Source organism: Sorghum bicolor, chromosome 3 (genome assembly GCF_000003195.3).
Source record: "Sorghum bicolor cultivar BTx623 chromosome 3, Sorghum_bicolor_NCBIv3, whole genome shotgun sequence".
Classification (NCBI taxonomy): domain Eukaryota; kingdom Viridiplantae; phylum Streptophyta; class Magnoliopsida; order Poales; family Poaceae; genus Sorghum; species Sorghum bicolor.
The window spans coordinates 73,374,105-73,392,023 of record NC_012872.2 but is presented as its reverse complement, the minus strand read 5'-3'; the positions used below and the strand labels follow the sequence as shown (position 1 = coordinate 73,392,023).

Here is a 17,919-nt window from a genome sequence, read left to right as displayed (position 1 = left end):
ATCGTAACTTGCTGTAACTTGGAATTTGCAATATTGTTATTATTGACGTTGGTCAAAAATTAACAATATTACAAAGAATTCTGTGCTTGAAAACTCGGCTTCTCAAATTAAATATCCCGTTGGTTCAATTTAATATGAGAATTAAAACTATAACTTGCGCAGCGAAAAATATTAATTTACTTGATATTTTCAGAAGCATATCTGGCTGACTGTGCTTTCTAATTAATATACACTTTGGTGCAAATTAAATAGAATTTAAAACTGAGCAAAAAACAATTATTCAAAAGCTTCTGAAAATAAAATGAAAAAGGTTACTGTGCTGGTTTGGGCCGGGGCGAACGAAGTGCCCCACGTCCACTTTCGGCTCAGCCCGGCTAGCGGCTCAGCAGCGCGCAGCGCCTAGCCCAGCCTGTGGCGATTTTTTCTTTCTTTCCCTCTCGGCCCATCAAGCAAAGCGGCCCGCGCGCTCGCTCTCTGTCTGGGCTTGGCCCAGCTTGGCCGCCCGCTTGCTCCTCCCCGCGCCCAGGCCGCAACCTGGGCCTGGGCCGGGAATCTGCGCCCCCGCCTGGGCCATATTTGGCCTGACGCAATCGCGGCCGTTGATCTGCATCCGACGGCCCTCCTTTGATCTCGGGTGAACAAAATCCCCCAGTTAGCTGCCACTGAAACCCTAGCCCTCATTCTTGCCTGCGCCCTCTCTCTCTTCTCTATGCTTTCTCTCTCTGCGCACCGGACGACAGGGAGCCGCCGCCGCCGGCACCGCGGCCAGCAGCAGGGCCACCGCCGGCGATGGCCTTCTCTTGCTTGTTCTCGCTCGCGTCTCGCGTCTTCCTCTCCAGCCCGCGCCGCGCCCCGCAGTAAAACGCCACCGCAGCGGCAGCGGTTACCTTCGGCGGCCGGAGAAGAATGGCGCCGCCGCGGCTCCTATCGCCGGAGCGCGCGCTCCCCTTAGTGGGTGAGCGCGGCGCCGTCGATGGGGTTCGCGTCGGTGCCCTGCGCTTGGGCTGTCCCTGCTGTCCGCCCCGTCGGCCATGGTGGCGGCCGGCGGCGTGGTCGGATGGACGAGCTCAGGTAGGAACGCCCCCTTTCCTTGTTGCTTTTAGGGTTAGGGTATCGAAATCCCCTTCCCCGATCTGGGTCTTGTGCTAGGGTTGAGGTTTTGGATCTGGACGCTAGGGTTAGGAAAAACTCGATTTTCTGGGTAGGGTTGGGATTTCGAAAAATCCTCTCCTTCTACTTGCTGTTCTTTTGCTTTTCTCGTGCTTGTCTCGCGGGTGAATCCTAAATTCAATCTATATGCTAGATCGGCTCTGATACCATTGATAGAAGTTTAGGATCATCTAGCAGTAGAATAGATCGGGATTCGAGTACAACAAATATAGCAAATAAACATAGGCAGTAGAACTGCACTTGTATGCACTAGATCTACTACACATGGAGAGAAACAGAGAGGTTTAGGGGATTAGGATTAGACCGTCGAGGCGTCCATGGCGTCGGTGTTGAGGCAGTGGTGGCGCTTCCCGACGCTGCTGCACTGGCCGATCGGATGGCACTAGGGTTAGAGTCGAGTGGGGCAAGCAGCATGCTGTGGCGAACTTCCGCACCGTGCTTGCGGCCCCCACTTCTATACTTATAGTGCAGCGCGCCAGGGGCCCACCACTCCAATGGGTGGTTGAGCGCCCCCGATCAGGGCTTGGTCAAAGGGGAACTGGCTCCAACCGTTGGGCTGGTTTAGAGATCAACCTAACAAATTTGAGTCTGACATTGATAATGGACTCCAATAACATTTGAGTCATAGATTAGAGGACCTCCAGAACAACCCCCTTGTGATCGGCAAGAATGAGCAATTTCTGTGAACTGAGGATTCCCTTCAAATTCACTCAGCGACGAACTTTGGAGGAAAAGAAAAAAGACAAACAAATGGTAGTATCATAATCAGTTAAACCAATGAAAAAGTTGGTCAAATTAGCCAAGGGAACTTACCAAATCTTTCCAGGCATGACAGTAGGATTCAAACAGACAACGTTAGTCAAGCTGGCCATCATGTCAGGATGGTAATATGCCGCCAGAAAGACCCTCTGTCCTACTCCAACATCCGAGGAATCCTCACGAAACTCCAATAATGGTTGCTCTACATCCATATCAATCTCTAGAATCGCGAGATCAGTTTCTTCATGCTCATGTAGAATCTTGGCTACATATTCAGAAGATGATCCCGCAAGCCTAACACATATCTTTTGACCTTGCGCGATTACATGCTGGCATGTCATCACAAGCAATCTGCTCAGTTTTTGGTGAATAAGAAAGCCAGTGCCCAATGTAGTCCCAACTCCATCGTCATTTAGTATCAACACTATGCTCTTATGGTGTTTCTCATACACTTCCTTAACCTCCTTCAGGACATCCATAGTAAATACCGAACTGTATGTAAAAGAAAATTTCAATCAAACCATTCTTCACAGTTCAATATTCAAAAAAAAAACCCATAATTGTGAAAATAGAGAACTGTCTAGAAGCATTTCGTAACCTAGAAACTACCAAACAGCCATTTGCTAAAAAAGGATTTAAAACGACATTGCATTCAAATAGCCCGCCCCTCATATAAATAAACTAGCAAACAGCAAATGATGCTACTGCATGTATCATCTGTCCTGATTCAACTGAACGACCAGCTGCCCGAGGGCTTCCTCAATCCCTGGCTGCCAAGTCAATGCAAAGCAGCATGATTGTGGTGGCAGCTAGCACAAGAACAGAAGTTCGTTAAGGACAAAACCCAAGCTGCAGAGGTTCACCAAGCACCTGATCACCTCATGATATTAGAATGCGGCCAGTCGAAGCCAAGAGACAGACAAGAGAAGGTTAAAAGCTCACCGGGACCTGGAGAATGGTCACACGCCCGGAGACAGATTGCTTCAAGACAAAGGTAAATCCAAGAAAAAACCCAGGACCTTTCACGAATTCACGGCCGTGGATCTGCTGCAATAAGATTTTTTTTATTTAGGTTTCAGATTGTCTCAATTGTCTGAACTCCGTCCGAAGTGCGGCCGCAATTCTAGGAATTAAGGGAGGGGGCACCTCGGAGCCGACGATGAGGAGCCTCGCCCCGGCAGCAGTAGCCGGCGTGGCGTGCCCCTCTCCTCCGGCGGCGTGTTGCCCTCCACCAAGCCAGCAGAGCTCTCCCTCTGGTCCCTTGAGGACGGCTAGCGGCGGCGTGGTCTACCACTCTTCTGGGATAGGGATCAGGGATGGGCAAGGGGACGTTCGGACAAGTGGAGTGGAGCAACGTAGGCACTAGGCAGGCAGATGGGAGATCGAGATTGGGCTGTTCCAGTTCCAGCACCAGCACCAGGAAGGCCCATCAGGCCGTTCAAAGGCCGACACTATTCGGACAAGTGGAGCCGCAAGTAACCTAACCAGAGCTGCACTGCAGCGCGCGACGCGATTCTTTTGGCGGGCGGATGGCGGGAGCCGACGCAATTTTCGCGCCAGAACAGAACGCAGTGCTCAGAAATCCAATTCCTCTCTCTCGCATGTCCGCCTCCGCCGGCGCCAGCCCTCCCGGTCCCGGCCGCTACGCGAACCCATGCGTCGAGTTCTACTTCGAGGTCGTCCCCGGCGGCACGCCGCCCCAGCGCGTGCGCGACCTCCTCGCCGCCGCCTGGGCCCACGACCCGCTCACCGCGCTCAAACTCGTCGGCAGTCTCCGCCTCACAGCTGGCACTAGTTCTGGAAAGGAGGGCTTCTACACCGCCATGCTCTGGATGCACGAGCACCACCCCAAGACGCTCGCCTACAACCTCCCCGCGTTCGCCGACTCCGGTTGCCTTAAGGACGTCCCCGAGCTGCTCTTCCGCGTCATCCACGGCGCCGACGCCCGCCGCAAGCTCGCCAACAAGGGCAGGCGCCGTGGCAGCGGATCCCGAGTGCCCGTACCGCTACCTGTGCCCCGTTCGCTCGGCCAATTCCTAGGACGGAAGCGTGTTCATTACCACCTCTCGGCGGAGACGCCGATGATCGGGCAGGTGGCGGGCACGAACGGGAACGCACAAGAGGAGGAGCAGGGCCACAAGATGAGGAAGAGGGCAAGGCTCGCCGGGGAGGCTCTTCTCAGATACAACAGCGACCGCGAGTACCACTCGCTGTTGGACCAAACCGCCCTGTTCTTCGCGGACCTGCTCAGGTCCGACGTCCACCATATGGGCCTCGGCGAGTATGACAAGATTGGCCTCGCCGCCAAATGGTGTCCGACGGTAAATGTTTTAGTAGTACCCGCGGCAGGTACCCACCCTATCTTGGTTCGTTAGATCTTGCCTATTGATTCGTGCTCCAGTATCTGACGTGTACCAGTCGTTGGCAATTAAAGCCTAATTGCACACGGTGGAAGCACATGTGGAGTCCAACTGTGCAGCCAATTTATTGTGGCAGGTGGAGGTTCATTTATTGTCCTCTGACGTCCTGCTAAGCACGAGCACGCCGGACTGCGCGAGACCTCGGCGGCGGTGAGCGCCGGGTTGGCAGGGGACACGACGGCACCGATGGCTATGAGCGCGCAGTAGACAACCACCACCAGCAGCTCCTCCATCTACGCGCCTCTCGCTCTTGCTAGTGGTGCTCCTCCTACTACTCCTGTGGCGGGCGGTCTCCTGCTGATGCCAGGACCGCATAGCGAGGGCCGGGAGGGCGTCATGGAGGTGGCGCGCATGGGGCTCGTCGGGACACGTCGGCGGACACCGCCCACCTCAGTTTTTTTTCCCTCATCATCCCCTCCCGCTCCTTCTGGTTTCACCTTCGTCCCCATCCATCTGGTTGACTTCACCATGGGGAACTAGAGGCTACCTTTTTAGGAGGCTATGGCGCCTTAGGGCAGAGATCCATGGCATCGGGGATATTATTATACCGCCCTCCCTCCTCTGCTTGTTTGGCTTGCTGTGGCTGTGGATTTAGGACACCGGGATTATTAGGCCATGGACTTGAGCGACACTGGCCCAGGCTTTCAATTGGATCTGCACGATTCTTACTGACTTGTGGTTCGATCATTTTGATATGATGAGGGTGGAACGATAGCAGGTTAGTGCCTGTCCTGGGATCAGATTGCTTAGGACCTCTCTTCTGCCTCTTCTCATGGCCAATCTTGTGAAGCTTATGTTTATGTTAATCTGATGAACTTGATGGAAGTTAGATGTTGTTTTTTTTTAAAAAAAAAAATTCGGATTGTAAAGCACCTTAACTTCCTATTAGCTCAATCAGTTTATTACTAATGTCATAGGAAATTCCTTGCACTGAACTTCTCCCTCGTATGTAATAGAGTGCAAAGTCACATAAGTCCGAATTCGTGCTTGCTTGACATAACATTTCCTCTTGCAGTAATAGTGAAAATGGGCGGTTCAGTTATGGAGTTGTGAGTTCTGGGAAAAGAGCATCGATGGACGACTTCTATGAGGGAAGGACAGACGACGTTTACAGAGAGAAAATTGGAATGTTCGGACGTTCAATGTATATGATGGTAGTATGTATTTTCCTAGAAATCTCAAGTGATATCAATTCCTTTGGTTTTTCCTAATGCCAGCACTGTATGATGATGTTAATATTTAGAGTTGTAAGGTCAGCATGGTTTTCTGTTTCTGTAGGTCATGGAGGAGTCAGAGCAGCTGAGTATGTGAAATTGTGAAGCAGCATCTTTTCAGCAATTTAGTCAAACACCCAAAGTTAATCACTGATACCAAGGCTGCTATTGGTATGTTCATATTAACTATAGTGGACTTTCGACTTGTACACTGAGATATGGCGATCTTTATATCCTTCTATTTATTTTGTTGCAGCTGAAACTTACAACCTCACAGATTCAGAATTTCGGTCAAACTCGAGATGTTGTCACAACCGCCTCAACAGCTATTATTGTAGGTGATCGTTTGCTTGTTGCAAATGTTGGAGATCCTAGAGCCGTTATTGCTAGGAGGACAGGGTAAGTTTATCATCGGTAACGTGCCATATCTTAGTGTCTGTTCTCATACTTTAACTTGTATCAGAAGCTTTCAACTTATTGTATGTTGTTGCATCTGAAGCTTGTTGCAAATGTATCAGAAGCTTTCAAATTATTTATCAAGGAGGACGAGTACTTCCCCATGATGAATCGGTAAACTGAATACCAGGATTCCAAGCTAATGGCATTGCACATATACCCTATAATTTTATAATTTTTCCCCATATTGATCTGCAGCGATTGCTATTTCAAGGGATCACCAACCTGATCAGATAGATGAGAGACAGAATTGAGGATGCAGGGGGCTTTGTTAAATGGGCTGGTAGTGATTCCTCTGAATCCTTCTTTGAAAAAGGAACCATCTATCTTAATATGTGCCATTACTTTTATTTCTACTGTTTGATTATTCGAATTTTGTAGGGACATGGCGAGTGGGTGGTGTTCTTCCTGTCTCTTGGGCATTTGGTGATAAACTCTTGAAGCAGTACGTTGTCACTGACCCTGAAATCAGGGTTCGTCGCGTACTTCTGTTTTCTTATGGATTACCTAGATAGTTCTCCAAGTGTGAGGAAGTATGCTGCCTTTGTAGCAAAAAAAAATAGAGATTCTATCATAAGCAAGTCCCCCAGTTTAGCCATCTGAAAATGACTTTTGTTGTTACAATCATGAGGTGGTTGACAGCTCCCTTGAATTCCTCACCGTTGCTAGTGATGGACTCTGGGATGTTGTCACTAATGAGGTACCTACAGATGTTATTAAATATTTCCTTCGATGCAATTGATCTGTCTATCACTCTACCTGATGTAATGTATTTTTCCTGGAAGCTGTTGCCATGGTCAAGCCTATTCAGGACCTCCAGGAAGTAGCAAACAAGCTTTATGGAAGAAGCTTCCCAAAGGAGAAACTCTGATAACATCACAGTTGTCATCGTCCTCTTCCTAGATGGAACAACCGGTGATAAACTCTGTTGTCTCCTGTAGGGATCCATCACGCATGTGTTCTTCTGGCTGTTATCTAATGCTCAAATATAGATTTTCTGTGTCTTTTGCTGCTGTTCTGCAAGGAAACAAGAATAGGGCTGTTGTTGTTACAGTATGGTCCTTTTTTCCCTTTCCATCAAGCTCTGATGTAGCTGCCCTGCGGTTGATTTATGAAATCATGCTAGAGATTTTCCTGGCACTCTAGCAGTAAGTGCATGTAAAACTGTTGAATTATTTGAACGAATTGCATACTGCAGTATGTAACAATTAAGGGCCGATTATGGCGGTAAAGTTTACCATCTGTTACATCGAATGTTTGGACACATGCATGAAGTACTAAATATAGACTATTTGTGAAACTAAAAACATGTCTAGAGAATAATTTGCGAGGCGAATCTTTTGAGTCTAATTAGTCCATGATTGGACATTAATTGTCAAATAAAACGAAAATACTACAATACCTGTTAAACTTTAACAACCCTAACCAAACACCACCTAAATCTTGCCATATTCTCCTCGTGTTCTGCTGTCATGCGCCTTAATGCTACCAAGCGGCATGGAGATGAGCTATCAACTATTACTCGGTGTAAGCGGCATGGAGATGAGCTATCAACTATTACTCGGTGTACAGAAATTGGAGGGTCGAAATTCTACGGAGCCAGTGCATGGATTATCATAATTATTATGCAAATCGATTGTTACACATAAATTTTGACCTAAACACGAATAAACTATCATAATTAGGAACATGCATGGAAGTAAGGCCTTGTTTAGTTTTCAAAAAATTTAAAGGCTCCTCATCACATCGAATCTTTAGGCGTATACTTGAAGTATTATGGGGTGTTTAGTTTGGGGTGTTAAAGTTTAATAAGTACTGTAGCAGTTTCGTCTTATTTGACAATTAGTATCCAATTATGGATTAATTAGGCTTAAAAGATTCGTCTCTCAAATTACTCTCCAGCTGTGTTTTTAGTTTTGTAAATAATCTATATTCATTATTCAATGTATTTGTCCAAACATTCGTTGTGACGGGTAGTAAACTTTAACGGGGCAAACCAAATAGGGCCTTAAATATAGATAAAAGAAATAACTAATTGCACAATTTATCTGTAACTTGCGAGATAAATTTTTTAAGCCTAATTAATCCATGATTGGATAATAATTACCAAATACAAACGAAAGTGTTACAGTAGCCAAAACCAAAAATTTTCTCCTAAGGCCTAAAAGAAAGCTCCTTCTTTGAACCATGTTAAAAAACACAATGGCTCTAGGACCATATGAGCATGTGATTTCGATGATAACTTGCCGCTCGGACAAATCGTCTTACTTATTTGACTCATAAGTTATAACATAAAGTATTGTTGGCTGATTTTTCTAAAAGAAAATAATATTTTTGGCTACCATATTCAGAGCGACACTGATAGCTTGCCGTTGGTGCACGCGATGGCCGTGGGGATCGGACATGAGCGCGTAGTAGAGCACAGGGACATGACGCCAGCAGGCACGAGCACGAACACGACGACGTCGCCGTGGGCGAGACGGACGCGGGAGCAAAGGACGGCGGCGAGCACGCGGAGCTTGGACATTCGGCCGGGAATGGGACGGTGCCTACTGCCTAGCATTCCTCTTCCGTACACCGGAAGGAGCCCCGCATTCACTACGCCAACTACCTCCCTGCCGGGCCAACCAAACTCCATACATCCAATTCATCTCTCTCTTCCACGTCAGATCCAAGCTGTACTTGTTAACTTAAACAGGTACCCATTCTTTCCACTTCAGCATGCTTCCTTTTCCCAATCTCCACGCTACTTCTCAGTCCTGGCCGTCCGATCAGGGTGGGTACATGCCGCGGGTTGTACCATATCCGCGTTGGGTGTCCGACCCCTCGCTCATTCATCCACACAACACTGCTCTGCCAGGCCATCGCTCGCTGCCTCTTCCCGCGCGACTCTGATCCCAGCTACGCCGAGTTGCCGGAGGAGCACTACACCTTCCGCGTGCTCAACCGTCTCCATCACAAGGTTCTGACGCCGCTCCGTCGGATCCTCCGGCTCCCGCAGGTGTACATGACGAGCTCCCGCCGATGGACCGACCTGCCCTACGCCAATGTGGCGATGCAGCGTTACAAAGCCCACGCCGACACCATGGCAACAAGGCGGTTCACAAGGTTCGAGGCGCGGGGTAAGGTGGTCAAGCTCACAGGCACAGCAGCCCTCCCAAAGACGGAGCGGCAGTGGTGCCGTTTGGTGGACAGCCTCCGTGACAAGAATCTGCTTAGCAACTGCATGGTGTTCTGTGACATGTCCAAGAGCATGGACGGCACGCCCATGGAGGTGAGCGCCGCTCTGGGCTTGCTCATCTCACAGCTTGGGGAGTACCCGTGGGAGGGCCGGGTTATCACGTTGAACAACGATGATGATGATGAGGAACCCCAAATCACTAAGATAAGAGGCAAGACCCTCCTGGGGAAGCTGAGCTTCCTACACAAGATGCAATCTGACGATGACTTGAGTATCGACTTCCGAGCGCTGTTCAACTACATGTACGAGTACATTCTTGACAAGGCCAAGAAATTGAAACTGGACCAGGATAACATGATCAGGAGCGTCTTTGTGTTTACCGACAAGGAGTTGGATGAAGCATGGGTGAGCCCATGGACCCAAGACTACCGGGTGTTCTGCCGTCGCTTCAAGGAAGCCGGTTATGGTGCTATGGTGCCACAGTGTTCTGGAACTTGGGGGGTTCCCACTCCGCAGCCGTGACGTCGAGGCTTCCCGGTGTTATGATTCTGAAAGGGTTCTCCAACAACTTACTCAAGTCCTTCCTCGAGAACAACGGTGTGGTGTACCCGGAGGATGAAATGTCCTCAGCTCTTGACAGGGATGAGTTCAAGAACCTTTCCTTGTTCGACTGATCAACGGTTGCCATCAGACCCGATCCTGCAAGGAACTGACATGGATAGATGGAGCTTTTTGTCCCCCTTTAATTTTTGTTGAAGGAGAGCGTCCGGCCTGTTCTGATCCTATGGAATGTCGTCTTGTTTTGGTTGGTTCTGTAACCCATCAGGGCGTTCTGCTAATTTGCCACGTAATTCAGCTCCTTTTGTTGGAGGCTTCCTTCGATTATGCTTCTTAGTACAAAATTGAAAATATCTAGTACTTAATCTCACTTCGTTTCCTTGTCTGTATGTGCATTTTCGCGTTGCCACTTTGCAACTGATTTAATGTTCTCCCATCACCGGCTATCTTCTACAAATATTCTGCTTTGTTTTGAACTCGTGTATATCATTCATAGTATTACTTTTGCTGCATCTGGAGACAAAAAAGGCAATAGCAGTTGTTATTGCTTGGTGTCCCATGCCTCTCTGGTGCCTGATGGAGAAACAAAGGTGGTAGCAGAAGGACAAGAGAGATCGAGGTGCCAATGTACGGTCTTCCCATTAATAGGGATATCTGGAGGAATGGAGGATTAATAATTGGTTTATTAAACACCTCCAATAGGGGCATGCATGCATTAGCAACGAACAAGTTGCAGTCTTTCTGAAGATTTATAGATTGTTATCCAGCATCATGCATCCCAAAGGCCACAAGGTATTAATTAAGTTTATATCAAACTGCTCGCACTATTTAGCACCGTTAATGAATAGAAGTAGTTAACGTAAGGTCCTGTCCTCAGTCCTCATATGGTTGTAGCGTCCTGTCCACAGAACCCAAGCTATAGGTGGTACTACTTTCTTGCTGCACTCTTCACAATTGTATACTAGACTAGGGAATGGACCTGATGAGCGTGTATTCACCAATCAAGTAGTAATAATGACCATGTCACTGGCTGAGAGGCCGGGTGGTATGCGTGAGAGCTGGCAAGTGATCGATTTGTTGGCACAAGTGGCGGACAGCACTAGATGTGGAATGATAGGCAAAACGTATAGGCCAACAATGAGGATATAGACATAGAGAGCATCGATATATACATGTATCATGTTGGCATCTTATTTTGTTTAATTAGCTTTCATGCAGGGTACACACTTAATACCTTATGTGCACATGGATATAGAGAAGTTAATTTACATTTCTTAGGGGGAAAAGGCAGGCAGTTGGCCGCCTTAAATTCTGAAGCTTTTGCATGTCTGAATGTCTGAGCGATTCGAGGAGATCTTCATCTGGGAATAGTCTCTCCAGCTTGTTAATAATTCGTTTGAATTTACTGGCTGCTGGAAGAAAGGTGCCCATAATATACCAAGTTACTTGCTTTGGATTTGTTGGTTTATCAGGCTATACTGTATTGAAACTCTTAAAGGCAGAAATTGCAGTTTAAGGAGGCTATTCCATCAACCTGGGAACCTGCTGCCTTGGCAAGGTCAGATATGTATTTGAGTCTTGAGTTACACTCAATATGTAAAACTACTAGGGTTTTCAATAGAACGTCAAGTTTAATTTCTTTATTTCTTCCAGTTCATTAAAAATTTGGGAGTCATAGTTATCGATCTGATGGTTGGTGCAAAAGATGTAATTTATTTAAAACAGAAATACGCATCAACCTTTGCAAGCTGTTTAGTTAAACAAACATTTGAATTGAAGGAGATATCAGACTGGAGATTTCTTGGTGAAAATATCCAGTCTAACTCTGACATGAGCTTCATGGGAAGAATAAGTTCCTAATCTCTGAATTTTCTTTTCCGTCTCTTCCTGTAGCACATATTATATATGGGAAGAATAAGTTCCAAATATAATAGTAAGTGGTGTGTTTCTTAGAAGAATTATCATCCTTACACCAGTACAGTAAATCTCGTTCGGTACGTAATGCTTGTTTGTGTACATGCATGCATGTGTGACGGAAATATACCCTTACCTATTATGGAGAGAAATCTGGACTGCAGCATCAAAACTGTAACCATGTGTATACTCTTAGTTTTCCTTTTTTTCTTCTAATATTTTGCAGTAAAGCTTTTGCCACCCTTAAAAAAAATAGAACATGTACCAAGTAACAGATGATAATATTTATGAAACCCCCAAGCCAGGAAGCACACCAGTTTTTTAGGAATTCCAACTTCCAAGGCAATGATCACCTGTTTGTTTACACTGACCTCCATTTGGTTTTATGTTTGTACCAACATGGTATGGATTGCTTCTACTAACAATCACATTGTAAACGAAGCCAATATTCTTTCTGTTTTTTTCAATATCATCTCAGAAGTTTGTTTTTCACTATCTCCTGTCACCTTTTAAGTGGGTATCTGAACTTGCTGCAGTTTGATGTAGGTAAGATCCAAGCTACAGGACTCCAGTTGTTTCATGAAGGAAGGAATTAAGAGCGACCAGTTAGCTATGCACTCCACTCTCCAGCATCTCTGCTGTGTGCCTCAGATTGTTCAATTTCAAGAGCACCTTACAATCACCTAAGAGCGTATGAAGGCAAATTCTACGAACCAGTTGGACAGTGGAATTGTTTCTCCCATGTCTGTACCACACTAGAGTCAAATGACTATTCATCCACTGTCAAGGGGGACAAATGACTATTCATCCATTATCAAGGCCTCAAGGGACACAGTTATAATGCATAGGCGGCCCCTATCATGTTCTGAAATTAATCTAGCTAGACAATGTCCTCGAGGGATTCAGAGGAAAAAGGACAAGCTTTCCAATTACTTATCTGGGATTGCCAGTGTCCTTAGGAAAGCTAAAAATGGTGCATGTACAAAGAATCATTGACAAATCAAGATCTAGGCTGACTGCTTGGCAAGGGCGGCTGCTAAACTTGGCAGGCAGGCAAGAATTGGTATGCTCTGTACTCAGTGCCATGCCTATATATCTGTTGACTTCAATCAAGCCCCCAAAGCAACTGATTGAAGATATTGATCAAACGAGACGACGCTTCCTCTGGGCGGGAAACAACGAGATCTCTGGTGGGAAATGTAAAGTGGCGTGGACGAGGTGGCTAAACCGGTGGAATTAGGTGGACTAGGCATAATTGATTTAGACAAGTTCAGCAGGGCTCTGCGCTTGCGATGGCTCTGGTTCTAGTGGAGTAACCTAGAGCGACCATAGAGCGAGACCGAATTGTCGGTAAACTCTGAAGACATGGCGCTCTTCAATGCAACAACTATAGTTACCATCAGAAATGGAAAGAAGGCCTCCTTCTGGCATTCCAACTGGATCGAAGGCAAGGCACCGACCAATCTCTACCCACGGTTGTATGCACACAGCAGGCGGAAGAATAGAACTGTCAGAGAGGTCCTGCTAAATGAAAGGTGAATTCGGAATGTTGCTTATAATCTGAACCATGATCTTCTCAAAGAATACTTCAAACTCTGGACAACCATTGACTCCATCCGACCTGATCTCGATGAGTCAAGCGAGGATACCATTGTTTGGACACTAGAAAGCTCTTGCCAATACTCGAGCAAATCAGCTTACACAATTCAGTTTGTCGACCAAGTCCAATCATCCTTCCCAGCCTTGATTTGGAATGTGTGGGCACCGCCAAAGTGCAAATTCTTCTTATGGCTCCTGTTGCAAAATAGACTATGGATTTTGGTGTGTCTAAATTGCGCCACTGGAAGAACATTTTTTTTGTGCTTTGTGTGAACAGAACCTTGAGAGAGCGCATCACCTATTTTTCGAATGCCCCTACTCCCGTCTGGTCTAGCAACTGGTGGCTACCTGGAGTGACTGTCCGAGCTTGCAGCCAACATCCTGGGAAAGATGCGCTTAGCTTGAAGACTGTTTTAGCCAAACACTGCGAGCAGGATCTTGACTGTATGGAACATCTGGAATTGACGAAATGCAGTGATCTTTAGAGAAGAACGAAAGACGCCACACTCTCTGCTGGCGGACATAAAGGACATGACTCATCAATGGTCCTTGGCGGGATGCAAAGCTTTGAAAAATACTTTGGTTGAAAATGTAAGTAGTGAGTAATCAGCTATGAAGAAAAGCGCCACGCAGCTTAGGCTGCGATGGGGAGCGCTCCTCGCGCTTGTAAACAGATGTTTTCATGACCCCTTCTTATTATCAATCAAAGCCGTCAACGTCTGGATCTTTCAAAAAAAAAAGGGAAACAGCTATAGATTAGATCAACCAGTGGCTTCAAGAAAGTAGTACTATAAAAACTCCAAAGGCTGCAATAATCCGTTATTCTCAAGAACTCCGAGAGAGAGAACTCTCCAAACCTGGCTCAGAAAGCAGGCCTTATTTCATGAAAAACTTTATGTTGACATATATGTTGGTTTGATGATGAGTTTCTATCCAGTGAAGAATTTTAGAACCTAAACAGAGAAACAAGCTGTTCACCTAACTTTCAGGAAGCAAATGAAGTTATTTAGGTCTTTCGCAGCATTTGTGCTTGTTAGGAGTAAAAATCCTTTTCTCAAACACCAATTTCTAACAAATTATAGCCTAGCCAGCCCAACAAGCAACAACCATCATTATATATAGGAAAACGCACGTCTAACCTTCTTCGACTATTGTGAAAGTCTGATTTGACCCTCAATGGAAAAAAAACATATTTTTAAAATTTATTGACTTTTGACGCGCTGAGCGGTTTTTATCGACGTGGCCCCATGTTAGCCATCCGACGTGCCGGCATGTGGGAGGTAAATTGGACTACATCAGCCACATGGCATCATGTTAGCCAAATCACTTAGTGAGGGAAAAAACAAACTATTTAAAATGTTATACGAGTCCAAAAATCTGGTTTTCTGATTAAGAGAGGCAAATCAGACTTTCTTTTTTTTAACACACAAATTAGACTTTCTTAATAGTTGAGGATGGTCAGATAACTATTGAAGTAGAGTGAGCACAAGATTAGAGAAATTGTTGAAGAATAAAAATATGTAGAGAGCGCTCTTTATTTAAGTAAATAAGACTACAAATGATGATTTAAAGAGTGGTGAGTTAAAAAAAAAAGAGTTAGAGATGCAACCATTCCTCAAATGGATGGGATGAATTGCCTGGCCTATCGGTGACAAGGCCTACAAGCCCAACAAATGAGTGAAAAGCCTGAGACTGCTCTATCCGCCCGTTGTACCCCACCCCGACTCGCCGCTCGCGACCCCCTCCCCTCCCGTGGGCCGTGGGCCGTGGCGGCTGCTCTACTCGGGCCACGCGGCGCGCCTGCCTGCCCTATCCGCCTGTTGCCCCCCACGGCCCCACGGCCCCACCCCGGAGGCCCCGACTCGCCGCTCGCAACCCCCTCCCCGTTGGTCGCTTCCCGTGGCGGCCGCTCTGCTGGCGGCGAACCCCTCCCCGCCGGCCGCCTCCCGTGACAGCTCCGCAGCTGCTTTGCTCGTCGCCTCGGCAAGGCAACCCGACTGGCCGGCGGTCGATCCTGGCCTGCGCGACGACGTCGGCCGCCAGAGCTTGATACCGCCCCGTCTCCGGAACCCAACGGCCTCCAGCTAAGCGCCGACTCTGCGGTTCGGACTCCGGATCCTGGAGGCGGAGCTGTCTGCTGGATCAGTCCGTGCCTCCGTGGATCTGCCGGACCCTTGCCAACTGGGAACTGCCCCCTGCTGAGTGCCTACTTCCGGCTTAAGGTTAGAGATTTTGAATGTATTATTGTTTATCTGACGCAGCAGCATTGTATGATTCTTCACTGAAATATTACTGCACAATTGTATGAAGCACTGAAACGTCTATTTTGGATGATACTAGAATTTGCTGTTTCCATTCCTTGGACAAATTGGATTCTGGCCTTACCTGGTGACTGGCTAACGAAGTTCTGCTGTGCCAATTGAACCCCTAGTTTTCTGAACAATGAAAATACTACTACTGCCAATTGGAGTAGTGTCCAATTGATTTGCACATAGAAAATACTACTACTGCCAATTGAACCCCTAGTTTTCTGAACAATTCCTGAAGTTTTGTCGCAGAATTTCACAAATACTACGAGAAATGGAAATAACATTACAGAAAAGATTCAAGGAGTTTGGAAATGGAAACTGTATTTTAGTAGAATTTATTGCAAGTTTGAGACCTGTTGATTGTTAAACCTAAGGTATTATACCAAACTGTCTGGAGGATTTATAGTTATTGTTACGGAATTATGTGCCAGGTAGGGAGTCTGTACCTCTGTGGATCTGCCGGAACCTGTGCCAACTGGGAACTGTCCCCTGCTGAGTGGCTAGTTCTGGCTTAAGGCTAGATATTTTGAATGCAAATAGTTTGCGGTTTTACTGTTAATCTGCCACAGCAGCATTCCATGATTCTTTACTGAAATGTTACTGCACATTTGTGTGAAGCACTGAAACGTCTATTCTTGAATGATACTAGAATTTGCTGTTTCCATTCCTTGGGGAAATATTGGATTCTGGCCTTACCTAGTGACTGGCTAATGAAGTTCTACTATGCCAATTGAACCCTAGTTTTCTGAACAATGCAAAATACTAGTGCCCAATTGAAATGCGTTCATTCATTCCTTTCTGAAGTTTTTTCCATCGAATTTCAAAATACTACTGGAAATAGAAATTACATTACAGTAAAGTTTCAAGAAGATCGGAAATGGAACTTACAGTATAATTTATATGTTATAATTTATGCAAGTTTGAAACTTGTTGATTGTTGAATCTAAGGTGCTATACCGAACTGTCTGGAGGATCTATAGTTGTGTTACCGAATTGTGTTTTGGTTTATGCTGAATTGTGTATTATAATTTTTTGCTAGGCATAACCTGGATCAAATCGTGGGTTGGACACTGCTCGTCATGCATGCTTCTTTTTCTTTACCTGATGTTTTTCTGTGTCTTGTCTTTGCCAAGTGCACCAACAGGACTGATGGAGGCTGGGGAGCTGCTACGTTCAGTGTCTGTTGAGGTGGCTCCATCTGTTGTGGTGGTGGAACAAGTGCATAGGTTAGACTACTTCTGCACTGGGTCTGTAGTGAGGAGTGTTCCTAATGATGGCACGTTTATACTGGCGCAAGCTGAAATCCTGGATACTTACTCAGACGTGAGGTTGAGAGTTCATTTCTCAGATGGTCTCCAAGCAACGGCTCAAGTTGTGCTCACAAGGGGTCAGTTTTGTATCCTGCGTACCGAGTACAATCCCAGATGCAAGGTTATAGAGCTCGATACAAAGGCTACAGACCTTGGCTACATGATGATCCGTGCGCCCTTCTCACGCTCTACCCACTTTCCTGTACCGACCTTCCTGTTCCAGTCAAGACTGATCTGCACAACATTTGGGGATCATGCTCCTACCATCCGTGGCTCCTGTGAGTATTTCATGGTCGTGTGTCAGTATGGAGACACCTCTGCGAACGGGGTCAGCAGACTGGTAGCCGGTCCTGTTTTTTCAATGGCTGGCAAGGTTGTGGGTATACTGGTACGAGACAACAGTGACTGGGTAGACAAGTCTGATCCGGGGGAAGACCCTCGTTGGGTAGCCGAGGGATTTCAGTTCAAGACGTGCATGTCTGCTCAGAAGTTTAAGAACATCCTGTGGTCTTTATTTGGTGAGTGTGGATGGAGGAAGGGGAGGAAGAGAGCGAGTGATGAAAGGAGGAAGAGTCTTATGAGAGCGGACAAGGCCAAGTCAAAGAAGAGAAAGACTTCGACATGAGTAGTTCTGAAACAAATCAGTGATGTTTTTGTATAACACCTTAAGGCCCATTTGGATCTTTGGAATTGAATTCATTGTAATAAACTAAAGTTGTGGAAGAAGAAAGAAGAAAGTCTACAACTTAAGTTGGAGAAGAAAGAAGAAAGAATCTATAGAATCCATTTTTCATCTCTCATCCTATGAATTTGAGATAAGCTTATATGTGAACTTTGGAAAGTTGTGGAATTTCAAATTCCAAGCTAAATAGTCTAATTTTAAGTAGATTTTAATTCCTCCAAAATGAAGGGATCCAAAAGGGCCCTATAATAAATAAATTGATATGCATGTATTCTTGTTCCAGTGAGGTTATGACAAAAGTCTATGCTTGTTTCTCGTCCTCTCAAGGTTAAACAATTAGCGTATCC

At 46.2% G+C, this 17,919-nt stretch overlaps 2 protein-coding genes and 1 pseudogene across 3 annotated transcripts; all 3 read left to right on the top strand.

The window, feature by feature from the left end:
- On the top strand, positions 4,650–6,960 carry LOC8062349 (annotated as a pseudogene).
- LOC110433784 lies at positions 8,804–9,874 on the top strand. Its single transcript, XM_021456354.1, has 3 exons — positions 8,804–8,812; positions 8,880–9,674; positions 9,779–9,874. The coding sequence occupies exons 1-3, from the start codon at positions 8,804–8,806 to the stop codon at positions 9,872–9,874; spliced, it is 900 nt and encodes a 299-aa protein (XP_021312029.1).
- Positions 15,109–17,688, top strand: LOC8062346. Of its 2 annotated transcripts, none has more exons than XM_002459078.2 (2): positions 15,109–15,493; positions 16,725–17,688. In XM_002459078.2, exon 2 carries the CDS (start codon positions 16,730–16,732, stop codon positions 17,513–17,515), a length of 786 nt encoding a protein of 261 aa, XP_002459123.1. In that variant the 5' UTR covers positions 15,109–15,493; positions 16,725–16,729; the 3' UTR covers positions 17,516–17,688. The 2 variants fall into 2 exon arrangements, with proteins under 2 accessions (XP_002459123.1, XP_021311068.1); XM_021455393.1 differs by having other exon boundaries at positions 16,714–17,688.